At 38.1% G+C, this 18,354-nt stretch overlaps 1 protein-coding gene and 1 pseudogene across 1 annotated transcript in view; both read left to right on the forward strand.

The window, feature by feature from the left end:
* Nucleotides 1-18,354, forward strand: part of CNOT9 (CCR4-NOT transcription complex subunit 9) — a 31,240-nt gene that overhangs the window by 9,999 nt on the left and 2,887 nt on the right. The window contains exons 2-7 of the mRNA XM_036083087.2: nucleotides 871-1,050; nucleotides 2,531-2,646; nucleotides 4,864-4,973; nucleotides 11,066-11,175; nucleotides 16,934-17,032; nucleotides 17,222-17,313. Of these exons, the coding sequence (XP_035938980.1) occupies nucleotides 871-1,050; nucleotides 2,531-2,646; nucleotides 4,864-4,973; nucleotides 11,066-11,175; nucleotides 16,934-17,032; nucleotides 17,222-17,313 (707 nt within the window). The remainder of the gene's footprint in view (nucleotides 1-870; nucleotides 1,051-2,530; nucleotides 2,647-4,863; nucleotides 4,974-11,065; nucleotides 11,176-16,933; nucleotides 17,033-17,221; nucleotides 17,314-18,354) is intronic.
* Nucleotides 6,434-6,557, forward strand: LOC118529978 (U2 spliceosomal RNA; annotated as a pseudogene).

Raw genomic sequence — 18,354 nt, forward strand, 5'->3', positions numbered from 1 at the left:
TAGCCATATGCTTAAAAAAAAGTTTAAACTATGCAAAGATTTTATAGTATACAATGAAAAGTAAATTAGGGCGCCCGGGTGGCTCAGTTGGTTGACCCCCCCCCAACTCTTGGTTTCAGCTTCAGGTCATGATCTCAGGATCTTGAGATTGAGCCCCGCATTAGGGTCTGCGTGCAGAGTCAGCTTGGATTCTTCCCCTCTCCCTCTCCCTTTGCTCCCTCCACCCCCCCCCAACCCCCCACCTCCGGCCTCATGCACGCAGCACCTGCTGTCTCTGCTGCTCGCTCTCTCTCTCAAATAAATAAATAAAATCTTAAAAAAAAAAAAAAAGTAAATCTCCCATCTAGGTTCCAACCTTAGTAGTAATTACAGTTAAGTTTTTTGTTGTAGTTGTTACTGTTAGGTTTCTTACATGTCATTCTAGAATCATTGTATATAAATATATAAGAATATACTTGTGTCTATTAATGGAAGCATATATATGATTCTGTACCTTTTATGTTTTTTTAATTTAGTATCAGCACATGTAGAGCTATTTTTTAAAAAGGGCTACATAGTATTACAAATAAAGATGTACCCATCCTTAGTTGATAGATATTTACTATTTCAAGTTTTCTGCTTTTAAAACAGTGCAACAGTAAGCATCCTGGTATGTCTTCAGTACAGCCCAAGTATACCTATGGGATAAATTCCTAAACATGGAATTATTAAAGGATGTATGCATTTTAGATTTTGATAGATTGACTTAAGTGTATGTATTTAGAAAAGCTCCCCTGGTATTTGGGGAAAATATGTTCCTTCTAAAGCAGAGTAAGACTTGGTTTGACTCTGATGAAATTCACATGTTCACTTTCTTGTTTTCACTTAAAGCCTGTGCCTACTGCACTGGCTCAGGTAGATAGAGAAAAAATCTATCAGTGGATCAATGAGCTATCCAGTCCTGAGACAAGGGAAAATGCTTTGCTGGAGCTGAGTAAGAAGCGAGAATCTGTCCCTGATCTTGCACCCATGCTGTGGCATTCATTTGGTACTATTGCAGCACTTTTACAGGTGGGTATATATCTGTGAGTTGCAGTTCAGTCCTGTTCATCACACTTCTGTCTCTCTGCCTTTGCTCAAGTGATTCTGAAGACTTTAGTAGAATGATTCTTTAAATGTTAGCATTTGTAAGAATCTGTTTTGGAAAAGTCTAAGGTGCTTGTTAAAATGCAGGTTCATAGATTTTACCCAAAAGATTTATTTAGTCTGAGATTAAAAATCTGTATTTTTCAAAGAATCATGGAACACTACATCAAAAACTAATGATGTACTGTATGGTGACTAACATAACATAATAAAACAAAAATTATAATTAATAAATAAATAAAAATAAAAATCTGTATTTTTAGCAAGTACCTGCCCCGTTCTTAGGTCATTCTGATGCAGGCAGTCTGAGAACCACACTTTGAGCAACACAGCTTTGGGAATACTACAAGACATTTCTAGGTGACAGAGGAGAAAAGGTGGAAGGTAAAGTATAAGAACCGCAGGGTGTATTCTGGTGAACAGAAATGTTAAGACAAAGATATAACAGCTGTAGGATTAGAGATAGGTATGCTTCTACATTAAAGAATAAATCACTGAAATGTGGTTCTGGCTATAATGGTCATTTGTGGAGAATAAATTGGTACAATATAATCCTAAGATACCAAGATAATGGAATAATCATCCTTTAAAGTATTGTCTAAAATTCCTAATAATTAATTTTTCAAATCTGTTAAATAAATTTACATTCAATTCCTACTTCATGTAGCCAAGAAACTAATCTTTTTTTTAATTAAAGTATAATTAACATTATTAGTTTCAAGTGTTCAATATAATGATTCAACAATTGAATAATTCTGTACTCACTGCTTAACACAATAAGTGTATTTTTAATCCCCAAAACTAATCTTTTTTATCTTTACATTTTCAATAAAAGTTTTACAATTAAAATAAAAAGAATTGTTTACAGCAGATGATCCCCTTTGGACAGAGAGTACACATATTCACTGCCGTTTGTACGTATCTCCATGCGTGTACTCCTCTTCTTATCTCTCCCTGTCTGCAGTTGCTACCTGACCAAACTCAGACTTCTTTATGAGTCACTGTGGTTGATTTACTGACACTTGCTATCTGGCCAACTATCTTATCACTGTAACTCAAAACAGGGTGTTGACAAAAAGAAGGGATTATAGCAGTAACAGCCATAGCCCCTCAAATGAAGGCCTCAACAGATGCTGGTTATAAGAGGAAGTGTAGGTGACCACAATTGCCTCCAGAGCAATCTTCCTAGAGACCTACGTAGAAATGTCTCATAGTCTCAGGTATATTTGTAATGAAAAGATAGGAGCATTATTTGTTTATTTTTGCTCGCACTTTGATGATTCAGTTCTTGCAGGATATATGGAATTACGGGTTGGGGGTTTGTAGGGTTTTTGCTTTAATACCATGGAAATTAATTTTGAAGTAGTTACTCTTTATTCATATGGTGCTGGTTTCCATTTTTTAGGAAATTGTAAATATTTATCCATCTATCAACCCCCCCACCTTGACAGCACACCAGTCTAACAGAGTTTGCAATGCTCTGGCTTTGCTGCAATGTGTGGCATCACACCCGGAAACCAGGTAAGTGCTTTGATGAGCCTGGCGATAGAGGTTTGTATCAAATATGGTCTTTTCTGAATGATGAGAGGGAGGGCATGCAGTAGGAGTAGGAAGCATGTGTGTGGATGTGGATCTTCAGGATTCTCATTTGCTTTTTTTTTTTTCTGAAGAATTTCTCTTCTCTAGTTCACCAAGTTTTCATGTAGTAACAGTACAGTATTGTTTAACATGTTCTTTTATAAATTTTTTTTGCCTTTTTTTTTATTGTAAAATATATATAACATAAACTTACCATTTCAACCATCTTTAAGCCTAGAGTTCAGTAGTATTAAATATATTTATAATGGACAACCATCCCCACCATACATCTCCATAACTCTTTTCACTGGATAAAACTGAAACGATACCCATTAAACCATAACTCCCCATTCCCATAGCCCCTGGTAACCATCATTTTCCTTTCTGTCTCTTTGATTTTGACTACTCTAATACCTCATTTAAGTGGAGTCATTCAGTATTTGTTTTTTTGTGCTTGGCTTATTTCATTTAGTATAACATCCATATTATAGCATATGTCGGAATTTCCTTTTTAAGGATGAATGATAATCCATTGTCTCATTTACTTTTGACCCATTCATAGCAATGAACTTTAAAGGAGTGTTCACAGGGCCTGTGGCCGGCTCAGTCAGTAGATCATGCGACACTTGATCTCAGGGTCATGAGTTCAAGCCCCACGTTGGGGGTAGAGTTTACTATTAAAAAAATAAAAATAAAAGAGTGGTGTTCACATCCCAAGAAAGATCAGGCATGTAGATATTTCTCCCTCCTGAATCCATGGTAGGCATTACTATGTGAGGCACAGTGCATGGCATTTACTAGGAATTCAGTAAATATTTGAACCCAACTTTTTTTTCCCACTGAACCTAGATTTGGCTTCAGAATCTTTCTTAACACAGGATCCTAGGCAACCTTGTAATAGATCAGAATTGGCATGCCAGTTGACCCGCTACATCTGACAAGAAAAGGGAAATCCTGTTCAATAATCTGTTTTGTGACCTTTATGGTTCTAAGGCACTTAACAGTCATCTTATTGAAGTCTTTTGTCTCTTTATCAATTACAAAATCTGAGTGCTAGGTTGGCACTGACATTGCAGAACTTTAGAGAAGTTAACTATGAAAATTATTCTTAAGCACTTAAGAAAAATGCGAGAGTACTTTGAGTTTTAAAAATTTAGAGCGCTCTCCCACAACGTTAGTTAACTATAAATAATACAAAGTAATAGATTGGTTCTATATTAGTTGCCTGACATATTAGCTTCAGATTACAATGTTTTTAGAGGGGTACCTACGTGGCTGAGTCGGTTAGGCCTCCAACTCTTGGTTTCAGCTCAGGTCATGATCTCAGGGTCGTGAGATCGAGCCCCAAGTTGGGCTCCACACTCAGCATGGAATCTGCTTGAGATTCTTTACCCTCCCTCTCCCTCCCCTTCTGCTCCTCCCCGCCTGCGTGTGCTCTCTCTTTCTCTAAAATAAATAAATAAAATCTTTAAAATTATTCCAAATACTTACTGTATCTGAACTGCTCTAACAAAAAAAGAACGGTGTGCATTTAAACATAGATAAATCTGATCATGGCTGCTTTGTTTTCTCATCTTGGTCTATAAGGTTTTGTCTGACTGTACCTGTGAATATTCTTATTCAGTCATAAATTAGGTGAGGGAAGGCACCTAGGAGAATCTCCTAGGCACTTAATGGCATTTTATGACCTATTAAAATCCACAGTTGGATATTTTATCAGTTTTTGAGGTACTTGGTGCTGATAATAGGGAAAATCGTGTATTTTCTTAAGCATAGACCTACACTAGATTTTTTTTTAACCTTGTTGTTGCTGCCATTTTGAGCTAGATTTTGTGGTGGGGGGAAGGGGGTGAAAGGGGGCTATCCTGTGCACCATTGGATGTTTAACAGCATCCCTGGCCTCTGTTCACTGGGTGCGAATAGCATGCCCTCGGTTGTGACAACCAAAAATATCTCCAGACGTTGTCACACGTACCCTGGAGGGCAAAATCACCCCAGTTGAGAACCACTGGTCTAGACTAATGACCAGTAACTCTTTTCTAGAGATTCCTTGATTAGGCAATGTTACAGGCCTTACAGAACGAACTACCCGGAAATTGAATGTTCAGAATCCTTAGAAATGAACTCTGGGCCCTGACTGGGATTATGTTTTTCTTCCAGGTCAGCATTTCTTGCAGCACACATCCCACTTTTTTTGTACCCCTTTTTGCACACTGTCAGCAAAACGCGGCCCTTTGAATATCTTCGGCTAACCAGTCTTGGAGTTATTGGTAAGTTATTGGGGTGGTTTTGCAGGTCTGAAATCTTCATTTTATCATAATAGTGATCTTAGGTGTTTTGTCTTTTATAGCTTTTGTTCACCAATTGTTCGTTTTTGTCCTTGAGGTTGAGTCTATTTTCACTAATAAATGACATAATAATGAATAAATAGTAATAAATAATACATATTAAGTAATAAGTAAATAAGTAATACAATAGTTCTTATCAAGTGCCATTCTGAGTGTTGTTAATAAAGGTATGAGACCCAACATTTGGGATTAAATTCAACATATGTGCAGAACAGTTACTGGAATCATAGGGAGAATAAAGAACAAACTGAAGTCAACAAAGAGTATTATTACAGAGATGAGAATTTGAGTTGTTTTTTTGGGATGCCTGGGTGGCTCAGTCTGTTAAGTGTCCGACTCTTGATTTCACCTCAGGTCGTCATCCCAGGGTTGTGAGCCCCACGTCGGGCTCCGTGCTGAGTGTGGTGCCTGCTTGGGTTTCTCTCTCTCTCTCCCGCTCTCCCTCTGCCCCTCCCCCCCACTTGAGCCCACACACTCTCAAAAAAAAAAAAGAAGAATTTGCATTGGTTTTTTTGTTTTGTTTTGTTTCTCTTTCTAACTTCTAAGTTGTTCTCCCATAACTACATATGTTTGTCCTCTATTTCACCTAGTTGAATTTTTGCATGCCAAAATTAATGTTCCTACATATATTTATTATGGGAGATGTGTCTAAAGTACATTTTACTCAAGAAAATAATATATTAGCTGTTTCAGATCTCAGACTCCCAGATAATAAAGACCTGTCTTTGGATTTGTGGATTCAAGAAGGTTTCTTTCCAAATTCCCTTCAATGTCTTTATCTCGTAGTTTTTGTTCACATACTGACCAAACATTAAGAACATTGTACAAACTGTTTTCTTGGGTATTGTTTTTATGTTCAACCTGTGTTCATATCCCTATGATTATAAACTATGGGTCAGGAAGTATACTTTAAAAGTTTAGTACTGGGGCGCCTGGGTGGCTCAGTCGTTAAGCGTCTGCCTTCGGCTCGGGTCATAATCCCAGGGTCCTGGGATCGAGCCCCGCATCGGGCTCCCTGCTCGGCCAGGAGCCTGCTTCTCCCTCTCCCACTCCGCCTGTTTGTGTTCCCTCTCTAGCTGTCTCTCTCTCTCTCTGTCAAATAAATAAAATAAAATCTTTAAAAAAAAAAAAAAAGTTTAGTACTTCTGGGGCGCCTGGGTCGCTCAGTCATTAAGCGTCTGCCTTCGGCTCAGGTCATGATCCCAGGGTCCTGGGATCGAGCCCCGCATTAGGCTCCCTGCTCCGCGGGAAGCCTGCTTCTCCCTCTCCCACTCCCCCTGCTTGTGTTCCCTCTCTGGCTGTCTTTCTCTCTGTCAAATAAATAAAAAACCTTTATTAAAAGATAAAAAATAAAAAAAATAAAATAAAAGTTAAGTACTTCTATCGCCTCTCTCGGCCTTTTGGCTAAGATCAAGTGTAGTATCTGTTCTTATCAGTTTAAAAGTTTAGTACTTCTGAGACATATTTCTCAGAGACATTTTATTGTACATTTAAGGAGTAGCTCCTATCTCCTATACTCCAAATGAATGTTACCGTTTTTTTACATCCGCTCCAAATAGTACTCTATTTAGAAACATTTTTCCCCAATATATTGCTGTTTTTAAGCTATGAAAATTTCTTATATAGGATTTAAAACATGAACAAGGTACCAGCCAAAAGAAAACACTTCTGTCCTTAATTCTGATTTAAATCATCCTACTTCTGCTGGTTTTTTGACCACGACAGTTAGATGATCATTAGGAGATGTTAGGATAAAGTTAACTGTAGGGGGATAAAAAAGATATTGGGACAGTGTTAAGCCATTGTCTACCCTTGCATATGTTTTCCAAAAGTTAATTTCTCCAAGTCAATTGAGAGTACAAGCAGAAGGTAAATATTTGGGCCTAGACTTTTTGCTTACAGTTCAAAGGTTATCAGACAGGTTTGAATATAAATGAAATGATACATAAGAAATTAGAAAATACTTGAAAATGAATAAAATAAAAACATTAAAACTTATAGGATGCAGCTAAAGCAGGGTTTAGAGGGAAAATTATAGCATAAAATGCTAATACTAGAAAGGAAGAGAAGTCATCAATTTCAAAGCTTTCCACTTTAAGAAAACTAGGAAAAGGAGCAAATCAAATTAAACAGAAGGAAGGAAATAATAACGGATAGACATCATTGAAAATGAGAACAGAAAAACGGGGTAAAATCAATGAAACCAAAAGCTGACCTTTTTTTGAGATATAATTGACATATAACATTGTATTAGTTTTAAATGTACAGCATAATGATTTGATATATGTATATATTGGAGAATGATGACTACATTAAGTTAACATCCATCACCACACATGCGCTGGCTCAGTTGGTGGAGCATGGGACTCCTGATCTTGGGGATGTGAGTTCAAGTCCCACATTGGGTGTAGAGATTACTTAAAAATAAAATCTTAAAAATCCATCACCACACAGTTATAAAAATTTTTTTTCTTGTGATGAGAACCTTTAAGATTTATCATCTTAACAACTTTCAAATATACAATACAATATTGTTACCGTAGTTACTGTACATTACATCTGCAGGACTTATTTATAACAGAAGGTTTATACTTTCTGACCACCCTTACCCATTCACCCATCCCCAATTTTTTACTGAAAAAAATTCAATGGAATTAATAAACCTCTAATCAGATAGACTGGGAAAAAAAGAGAAAACACAAATTACAAGTTCCAGGAATGTAAGAGTGTATGTTATAACAGACTGTACAGACATTAAAAGAATAACGACTACCGCTAATAACTCTATGCCCATAAATTTGATGACTTGGGTGAACGGACAAATTTTATGAAAGTTTCATTCTGCCGGACTGTACTCGAGAAAATAGATAATCTGAATAGTCTTATGTCTATTAAATTGTTTTTGTAGTTGAAAACCTTCCACCATAGAAAACTCTGGGCCCAAGTGATTTCACTGATAAAGTCTACCAAAAATTTAAAGAAGAAATAATACCAATTCTACAAAACTTTTCCAGAACATAGAGGCTTCTAAACTCTTGGTGAGGCCAGCATTAATTACTCTGATAATAAAACCAGAAGAAAAACATTATAAGAAAACTATAGGCCAGTATCCCTCAAGAACATAGATGTAGAAATTCTCAACAAAATGTTAACAAATCAAGTCCAACAATATATAAAAAGAATCATCATGACCAAGTGGGTTTATCCCAGGATTTTATGATGGTTTAACTTTCAAAAGTCAGTCAATACCGGGGTGCCTGGGGCGCCTGGGTGGCTCAGTCGTTAAGCCTCTGCCTTTGGCTCAGGTCATGATCCCAGGGTCCTAGGATCTTGAGCCCCACATCAGGCTCTCTGCTCAGTGGGAAGCTTGCTTCTCCCTCTCCCACTCCCCCGCTTGTGTTCCCTCTCTCGCTGTCTCTCTCTGTCAAATAAATAAAATCTTTAAAAAAGAAAATACAGGGGCGCCTGGGTGGCTCAGTTGGTTAAGCGACTGCCTTCGGCTCAGGTCATGATCCTGGAGTCCTGGGATCGAGTCCCACATCGGGCTCCCTGCTCAGCAGGGGGTCTGCTTCTCCCTCTGCCCTCTTCCCTCTCGTGCTGTCTCTCATTCTCTCTCTCAAATAAATAAATAAAATCTTTAAAAAAAAAAAATAAATAAAAATAAAAATAAAAATAAAAAAGAAAATACAGGGGTGCCTGATTGACTCATTTGGTAAAGTATGCAACTCTTCTCAGGGTTGTGAGTTCAAGCCCCACACTGGGTGTAGAGATTACTTAAAAATAAAATCTTAAAAAAAAAAAATTAGTCAATATGTATCAACAGACTAAAGAAGAAACATCATATGCCCATTTCTTTAGCTTAAAAAAAAAACTTTTGATAGTATTCATCCATTTATGATAAAAACTCCAGCAAAGTAGAAATAGAGGGAACTTTCTCAACCCGATAAAGTTTTAAAAAATAAGTCCTACAGTTAAGATCATAGTTAATGTGAAAAACCACACTTTATCTCCCTAAGATTGAGAACAAGGCAAAGATAATATATATTATATATGTGATATATATATAATAAAGAATAAATATTCTCACCACTCCTATTCAGTATCATCCTGGAAATCCTACCTGTTGCAGTAAGGCAAGAGAAAAAAATAAAGGGCATACAAATTAGAAAAAAATTAGATTATTTTATGCACTAGCTAAAACAGTCAGAAATTGAAAATTTAAAAACCTACATTTATAATAGCACCAAAACATGATGTAAGTCTTAAAAAAGATGTGCAAGATCTGTAGCTAAAAAACTACAAAGCAATGATGAAAGAAATCAAAGAAGACCTAAATAAGTGGAGATATACCATGTTCATTAATTGGTATATCAATGATTCGGTATTGTTGAGATGTCAGTTCTCCCCCAAACATATATATATACACATGTATACATACAGGTAGATAGATAGATAGATTTAGAACAATGCCAACAAAATCCCAGCAGGATTTTTTTTTATATAGAAACTGACAAGCTGTTTCTAAAATTTATATGGAAAGGCAAATGAACTAGAATATTCAGGGTTTTTTGTTTTAAAGTTTTATTTATTTATTTTAGAGAGGGTGTGTGAGCCTGGGGATGGGGCAGAGGAAGAGGGGAAGCAGAGCCCAACATGGGGCTTGATCCCAGGACCCTGAGATCATGACCTGAGCTGAAACCAAGAGTCGGTCATTCAACCAACTGAGCCACCCTGGCACCCCTAGAATATCCAGTTTTTAAAAAGAAGGACAAAGGTGGAAGATGTACACTACCTGATTTCAAGACGTCCTGGAAAACCAGTTGTCAAGACAGCATGGTATTGGAGAAAAGCTAGACTTGTAGATCAACGGAGCAGAATTGGGGAGTCCAGAAATTGACCCATACAGGTATGGTTAATTCATTTTTGACAAAGGTGCAAAGACAATTTAGTGGAGAAAAGATAGTCTTTTCAGTAAATGGTGCTGGAACAATTAGATATCCATATGTAAAACAATGAAACACGGTCTATACTTGTACTCTATAAAAATTAACTCCAAATGGATTTTAGACCTACGTGTAAAGTCGAAATGAAATAGTAATTGGACATCTGCTTTAGGCCATATTAGTAAATTATGGTGTATGCTGTTTGCTATGACGTTTAAAGATGTAGCATTTGTAGATTGCCAGTTCTTGTTAAATGATATTCCTTTCTCTTCTGAAGTGATTGATTTTAGTTGTTACAGATCTGATTAACCTAGGCCTTTCATATAAAAGCTAGTTGATACATTGGGTAGCTTGGGGACCAATCATTTGTTTAATGGAGTTCTGCTTCCCTATATACAGAATGGAGACGATTAACACTGAACTGTGTCTGTTACCTGGTCAGTGGTGTCAGGTTAGAACTCAATAGTATGGGGATGAATTTTAGAAATCATTTGTTCCAACTCTTATTTTATAAACAAGCCTATAAAGAGAAGGTAACTCTATCAAATTTAGGTAAACTAGTTGTGCAACTAGGATTAGAGTTGAGGTGTGTGTGTGTGTCTGTGTTTCTTGTTTGGGTACATCTTACCATGTTTGCACACTTTGGAGAGAGTGACAATTAACCAAGAACCAATGTTTGTTTATGTCCATTGTGAAGTAGGATTCAAACTGACACCATTTCTTTGCTACCTGGGAATATCCCTTTATACTGATACAGCATTCTTCTCTCTAACCTAAAGTAACTGGAGAATAGATGGTGATATTATTGTGATTTAGAGGGCTGACCTGCTGCTGACTATGTGACGGACCACACTTGGTACCTGATCTTTGAAATGCTGATACAGTCAACCTGTGCTTTCTCTTCCTCTTTTTTTTTTTTTAATATCAGTATGAATCTAATTCTCTGTCATGAACCCTAGTTTGTGTTCTCTGTTATTTAAGTTCCACAACTAGCTGGATGAACTCTACAAAGTTCATTTTAATTAAAAACCCTGACTCTGAAATAATTTTGTTTGTCCATATTTTCTTTAGGGGCCCTAGTGAAAACAGATGAGCAGGAAGTAATCAACTTTTTATTGACAACAGAAATTATCCCTTTGTGTTTGCGCATTATGGAATCTGGAAGTGAACTTTCTAAAACGGTATGTGCTTTTCAACGTAGATTCTATATTGTGTTGGCTCTTGGACTATTTATGGTCCTAGGATCATTTTCTGTGTCCCGTCAGGCTTCTTGAAACTTCTTTGTATTTTCTCTTTTAGATAAAAATTGTTAAAAAATGATCATTTAGGGGCGCCTGGGTGGCTCAGTCGTTAAGCGTCTGCCTTCGGCTCAGGTCATGATCCCAGAGTCCTGGGATCGAGTCCTACATCGGGCTCCCTGCTCGGCGGGAAGCCTGCTTCTCCCTCTCCCACTCTCCCTGCTTGTGTTCCTGCTCTCGCTGTCTCTCTGTGTCAGATAAATAAATAAAATCCAAAAAAAAAAAAAAAATGATCATTTAAAAACCCCAACCCTTAAGAAGAATATAAAGTTAAACACTGAATTTCTCCCTTTTCTCTGAAACTACTTCTCCAAAGGTGTATTATTTCAGACATTTTTTTTTTTAATTTATTTATTTGAGAGAGAGAGAGCATGAGCAGTGGGGGAGAGGAAGAAGCAGGCTCCCTGCTCAGTAAGAGGGCACATTTTTTTTTTTTAAGATTTTATTAATTTATTTGTCAGAGAGAGAGAGAGAGAGCACAAGCAGGGGGAGTGGGAGGCAGAGGGAGAGGGAGAAGCAGGCTCCCCGCTGAGGAGGGAGCCCGACACAGGGTTCGATTCCAGGACCCTAGGATCATGACCTGAGCCAAAAGCAGACACTTAACAGGCTGAACAACCCAGGCACCCCTTAATCCAGACATTTTTTATGCTTACTCAAGTGTATACTATACGTACTTGAGCTTCTACTTATTTTGCTCTTTAACTATGAATGACAACATGGCTGGGTATAAGGCTCTTACCTAATTTTCCCTGTCAGAACTCTGTTGCCATGGCTTTGTTGTCGTCTGATATTGAGTATACAGTGAAATCTTGGGCCAGCCTAAGTTTTTCCTTTTCTTGGTGAATTTGCCTTTTCTGTAAGCTTCTTTTATTATTTTTGAGTTCATTTGATAATCTTATATCAAATTTTTTTTGGAAGAGCCTACTTTGTGTCTCTTATTAATTTTTATAGTTTTTAATTTGTTTTGGCCTCTCACTTCAGCAACATCAGTTATGCTATATATATATCTTTTTTCCCCCTCTAGTAGCTTTCTGCTATATATATATCTTTTTTCCCCCTCTAGTAGCTTTCTGCTTTTTTATTTTATGTCAGGTGATTTTCCTCAAGGCTACTTTTCAATGTTGCTATTTTTAGCAATATCCTACCTCTGCTTCTAAAGTATGCTCACTCATAGTGAATTAATTTTTTTTTTTTTAAAGATTTATTTATTTATTTGACAGAAAGATACACAACGAGAGAGGGAACACAAGCAGGGTGAGTGGGAGAGGGAGAAGCAGGCTTCCCGCCGAGCAGGGAGCCCGATGCAGGGCTCGATCCCAGGACTCTGGGATCATGACCTGAGCCGAAGACAGCCGCTTACCCGACTGAGCCACCCAGGCGCCCTGTGAATTAATTTTTTAATTCAATGAATATTTAATGCTGAGTTGGATATAAGCAGATGTAATGATTTTTAAATGTATTTATTTATTTGTTTATTTATTAAGATTTTATTTATTTATTTGACAGAGACACAGTGAGAGAGGGAACACAAGCAGGGGGAGCGGGAGAGGGAGAAGCAGGCTTCCCATGGAGCAGGGAGCCCGATGTGGGGCTTGATCCCAGGACTCTGGGATCATGACCTGAGCCGAAGGCAGACGCTTAACGACTGAGCCACCCAGGCGCCCCTAAAATTTTTTATTTTTAACATGCAATACAGGGGCACCTGGAAATCAGAAGAGCACATGGCTCTTGATCTCAGGTTCGTGAATTCAAGTCCCATGTTGGGTATAGAGAGTACTTAAAAAGATAAATGAACTTTAAACATGGTACATATATAAAGTAGCAAATTCAAGTAGTACAAATAAAAATAAGTCTCCTACCTCAGCCTCTCAGTTCTCCCTGCAGGTAACCAGTATTACCACTTTCTTGTATCCTTCCAGAAGTAGTTTATATGTGTGCATGTTACAGTTTAATTTTGTATTGATTTTTTTTCCTTCGTGGTTGCCCTCGCTTCTCATGTGTTTTCAGCTCTTCTTTGAAATTTTTATCCTCTTTGAATTTTTTTTTTGATGTTTTTTAAAATCCGTGTTTCCTTCAATTTCTTTGAAAATGTAGGTAATTATTACTTGTTACCTCTTCTCCAGGTATATCTTTGCAAAAGTTTTCAATTGGGAGCAATTTTATCCAAAATCACTATTTGTTTAAAAATAATGGATGGAAAGAGAGGTGGTAGGAGCTCATGTTGGCAGCTTTTAAATCAAATATTTTATCTCCGAATATTTTCCATCCCATTTACCAGTCTGGTAGATGTTTGTTAGGGAGGTATTTATACCTCTGTATGCATTTTTCTGCTTAAACACATAAAAGGTAAGTGACGTGTGGATCTATGTGCATGTTTTTCTTCTCTCATTTCTTCCCTAATTTTAGGGAGTTTTGTTAATTTCAGTGGATTTCTGGGACAAGATCAGAATGGATACAACTGTACTCTGTCATCTTATATTAGTGGTTGCCTATGAATAGGTTTTCAAGTTGGCTTCTTATGGACGGGGTAGAAAAAGACCCCTTTCTTTTGTTACATCTTTCCCTTTTTCAGGAACTCCATTCTAATGATCCCTCCCCTATTTACATTCTTTGCACATTAATTGAGTTAATCCATTCTGAATGCATATAGGTTCCCATTAGCTTATATGGCATATTCTGTTTGGTATGATGAATAGCTCCTGGCTTACCTTCCTTTGCTCCATGTAAGCAGAAGCCTTACCACATTTGCTTTTTATGTACAATACTTAGTCTAACACCTTGCTGTAATAGGTACTCAGTAAAGCAGGGGGTCTCAACCTGTGAAGTGGTTTTTGTTTTTGTTTTTATTTTTTAAGGGGAGGGTGGGTGTCCGGCTGGGGCCGGGGGGAGCAGAGGGAAAGAATCTTAAGCAGTCTCCATGCCCAGTGCAGAGCTCAACTTGGGGCTTGATCTCACAAACCTGAGATCATGACCTGAGCTGAAATCAAGAGTTGGACACTCAACTGTCTGAGCCACCCAGGCACCCCAGTGAAGTGTTTTAAAAATGGAGATGCCCAGGCCCCATCTCTGACCTACTGAATCATTCTCTATGATGGTAAAGTCTGGACATTGGTGTTTTTTAAAAAGTCCCCCTAGGTGAGTGTGCAGTATAACTATTTTGGGAGACTATTTGTCAGTAACCACTATCAACGTAATCCTACACTGTGACCCAGCAGTCCCACTCTTGGATATATCCAAGAGAAATGAGTTCTTGTGTACATCACAGTATGTATAAGAATGTTTACAGTAGCCTTATTCATAAAAGATAAATTATAGTATAGCCACAAAATAAACTCCACAGTAATTAGGAAGAATACTGGTAAAGGCGGCATAGATGACGCTCATAGGGATTATATTGAGCAAAAGAAGCCAGCACATACATGAATTCATACTGTATGATTCCATTGATGTGAAAGTCAAGAACAGGCAAAACCAATTAGTGGGGATAAGTCTGAGTAATGTTTACTTCTCAGGGAAGGGTTTTTTTTTTTTTTTTTTAAGATTTATTTATTTGAGAGAGAGCGTGCACAAGCGGGGAGGGACAGAATGAGAGAGAAACAAGACTCCCCGCTCAGCACGGACCCTGATGTGGGGCTCAATCCCAGAACCCTGAGATCATGACCTGAGCCAAAGTTGGACACTTAACCTACTGAGTGACCTAGGCGCCCCGCTCAGGGAAGGGTATTGACTGAGAAAAGGCACAAGGGAATCTCCTGGAGTGCTGGAAATCTTTTATATTTTAATCTGGTTGTGGTTCATAAATGTGTACATAGGTAAAAATATATATGCACTATACACATTTTACTGTGTATATTTCCTCTTGCTCCCATAACAAATACCACAAACTTGGTGGCTTAAAACAACACAAATTTATTTTCTTAGAGTTCTGCAACTTAGAAATTGTAAATCAGTTTCTCCAAGCTAAAGTCAGAATGTTGGTAGGGCAACATTCCTTCTGGAGCCTCTAGGAGCATCCCTTTTTAGCTTTTTCCAGCTTCAAGAATTACATTCTTTGGCTCATGCTCCCCTCCTCCATCTTCAAAGCCAGCAGTGTAACATGTTCAAATCTCTGTGCTCTGTCATATCGCCTTCTCCTATGTGGTCAAATCTCCCTCCAACTCCCTCTTATCAGGACACTTGTAATTACATTTAAGTCCCTCATGGATAATCCAGAATGATTCATCTCCCCAAGATCTTTTTTTTTTTCTTTGAATTTGAAGTAATCTCTACACCGAACATGGGGCTAGAACTCACAACCCTGGGATCAAGAGTCATGTGCTCTTCCAACTGAGCCAGCTAGGCACCCTTGTCCCCAAGATCCTTGACCACATTTGCAGAGTCCCTTTTGCCATAGGAGGTAGCATTCACATAGTTTGGTTATGGGGGCCTGGATATCTTTGGGGGCCATTATTTAGCCCAACCACAATTTTATACTCAAGTAAAATAGTAAAATAAAATAAATAATTGCCACAGTTGGTTCTAATGAGCAGCCAAGGAAGGGAATCATTAAAATAATTGTTTGACTTGAATTAGACTAGTATTTTTTAGTCCCTTCTGTGCAAGAGTTAATGAGTTTAAATTGAGGTATTCTTTACTATTGCTGGAATAGTGTTAGAAGGGAGGCTTCAAAATCTTAATTATTAAAGATCTTTTAAGAGTGGGAAAAGCTTGGGGCACCTGGGTGGCTCAGTCAGTTAAGTGACTGTCTCTTGATCTCAGTTCAGGTCTTGATCTCAGAGTCATGAGTTCGGACCCTGCATTGGGCTCCATACTGGGCATGGAGCCCACTTTAAATAAAAAAGAGTAGGTATGAATAAATTGTACACACATATACAACACGAGTAGGAAAAGCTTTACTTACCTCATTGGGAAGAGATGAGGCACAGCTGAATTTCTAAACTCATCTTGGCCCATGGAAAAGAGAAAAAGCTCTGTATTCAAAGTAGGTTTGGATCTCAACTCCATGACTTAGAGGCTTTGTCACCTGGGACCTTAACCTGACAAGTTACTGATTAGCAGTTATGCCTGCCACATAGTCGGGGTTTGATAACTGAAAAAGTACCTACATTTTTAAGAATCTGATAATTACCCAGAACCTACCCTTTTATGTAAAAGAGAGTAACAGTGGTACCTACCTCATAGGTGTATTGTGAATATAAAGTGGGGCACCTGGGTAGCTTAGTCAGTTAAGCGTCTACCTTCGGCTTAGGTCATGATCCCAGGGTCCTGGGATCGAGCCCCGCATCGGGCTCCCTGCTCCGCGGGAAGCCTGCTTCTTCCTCTCCCACTCCTCCTGCTTGTGTTCCCTCTCTCGCTGTGTCTCTCTCTGTCAAAGAAATAAAATCTTTAAAAAAAAAAAAAAAAGAGAGAAGAGAAGAAAAAGCATGTTATGCCTTTAGGAAATATCTTGGCACATAGTAAGTATTCACTATGGTAATGCTAATTATTTTGATTAAACTGTGCATATCTTGTTGACTATGATGTGCATATTGTCAGGGTCTCTGCTTCATTTTCTGATTCACAATTCTTCCTGGAAGATGAATCGATCATTGGAAGACAAGTCTGAGCAACGTTTTGGACTCCATTTTTGTTTTTACTCCAGGTTGCCACATTCATCCTCCAGAAGATCCTCTTAGATGACACAGGTTTGGCATATATATGTCAGACATACGAGCGTTTCTCCCACGTTGCCATGATCTTGGTGAGTTCTTTCGTCTACTCGCGTTATAGTTACTTCTGATCACACAGCTTAGTCCCTTTGCAGCTGACACTGAACAGCTTCCTGGAACCTTGTATAATGATTCTTAAAATATCTGATCTCTGATGTCAACTAGGATTATTTTGTGTTTGTGTGTTTTTTCCTACCCCGACCCATTTTGGGGGAAAACAGGGTAAGATGGTCCTGCAGCTATCCAAAGAGCCTTCCGCCCGTCTGCTGAAGCACGTAGTGAGGTGTTACCTTCGACTCTCAGATAATCCCAGGTAAACATTTACGAGGATTTATAGGACTTTGGGGAAATACTCTGGTGAATAGTTGCCCCATTTCATGGCATAGCTCCTGTATCTTTAGGGTAGAGAAGGGGTATAACGATAATTAGTCTGACAGAACTTGATTAAATCCTTTTAAAATCTGAAGTGCTAAATTTTAAAATCCATCAGAGTTTTGGGGGCGCCTGGCTGTCTCAGTCAGTAGAGCATGTGACTCTTGATCTCGGAATCATGAGTTCAAGCCCCACATTGGGCATAGAGCTTACTTTAAAAAAATCCATCAGAGTTTTATCTCTGTAACTCTGCCCTCCTCTGGCATTCCAGGGAGTCCAGACAGTTCCCAGGGAACCTTATGACACATTACTCCTGTGGTTTGAGCTTTCTGTTGCTACCCCAGGTGGTCAGAAAGAGAAGTATATTTTCAAAGATCTCTTAAGAAAGGAATGGATCCCAGAGGGCGCTTGAATTATATTTTCTGTTCTCTGATTCCTCTAAAGTTCTTGAGCTAATTTTCTTATCTCCCTATGTTCATAATCTTTCTGTCAGAAATCATATATTGTAGATATAATGCATTTTAGAAATGTTTGACCTTTTGCTTTGTAAATCCATAATTCATGCTGAAAGCCACTTGCTCAGGTTCTGCTAAACCACATAATGGGGCAATTTCTATGTTCCTAGGAATGGGGATAACTCGATTTAATGTGAACGCGGCCTTCTGCCACTGAGGTTATTCAAGCCCTAGCTATTTCTTCAACCATTTCGTCCTGTTCTTCAGTGGTTCCTGTTTTCATCAGTTTGAAAATATGTTTCTTTAAACTAGTCTGAGTATAAAAGCTGTAACTTTATTTAAAACAGCTTTATAAACCATTAACATTTACCGTTTTGAGGTTTTCAGATTTGACTTTCCACTGCACATCCTTTAAAGAAAATGAAACATTTGAAAGTTCATCTGATAATGTTGCTACCATAGTTTTGTTTTTACTTCTCATCTCTTATTAAGCATTTTAACTATAAAACTGAAGCAGGGGCGTCTGG

This window comes from Halichoerus grypus, chromosome 4 (genome assembly GCF_964656455.1).
Source record: "Halichoerus grypus chromosome 4, mHalGry1.hap1.1, whole genome shotgun sequence".
NCBI classification, from domain to species: Eukaryota; Metazoa; Chordata; class Mammalia; order Carnivora; family Phocidae; genus Halichoerus; species Halichoerus grypus.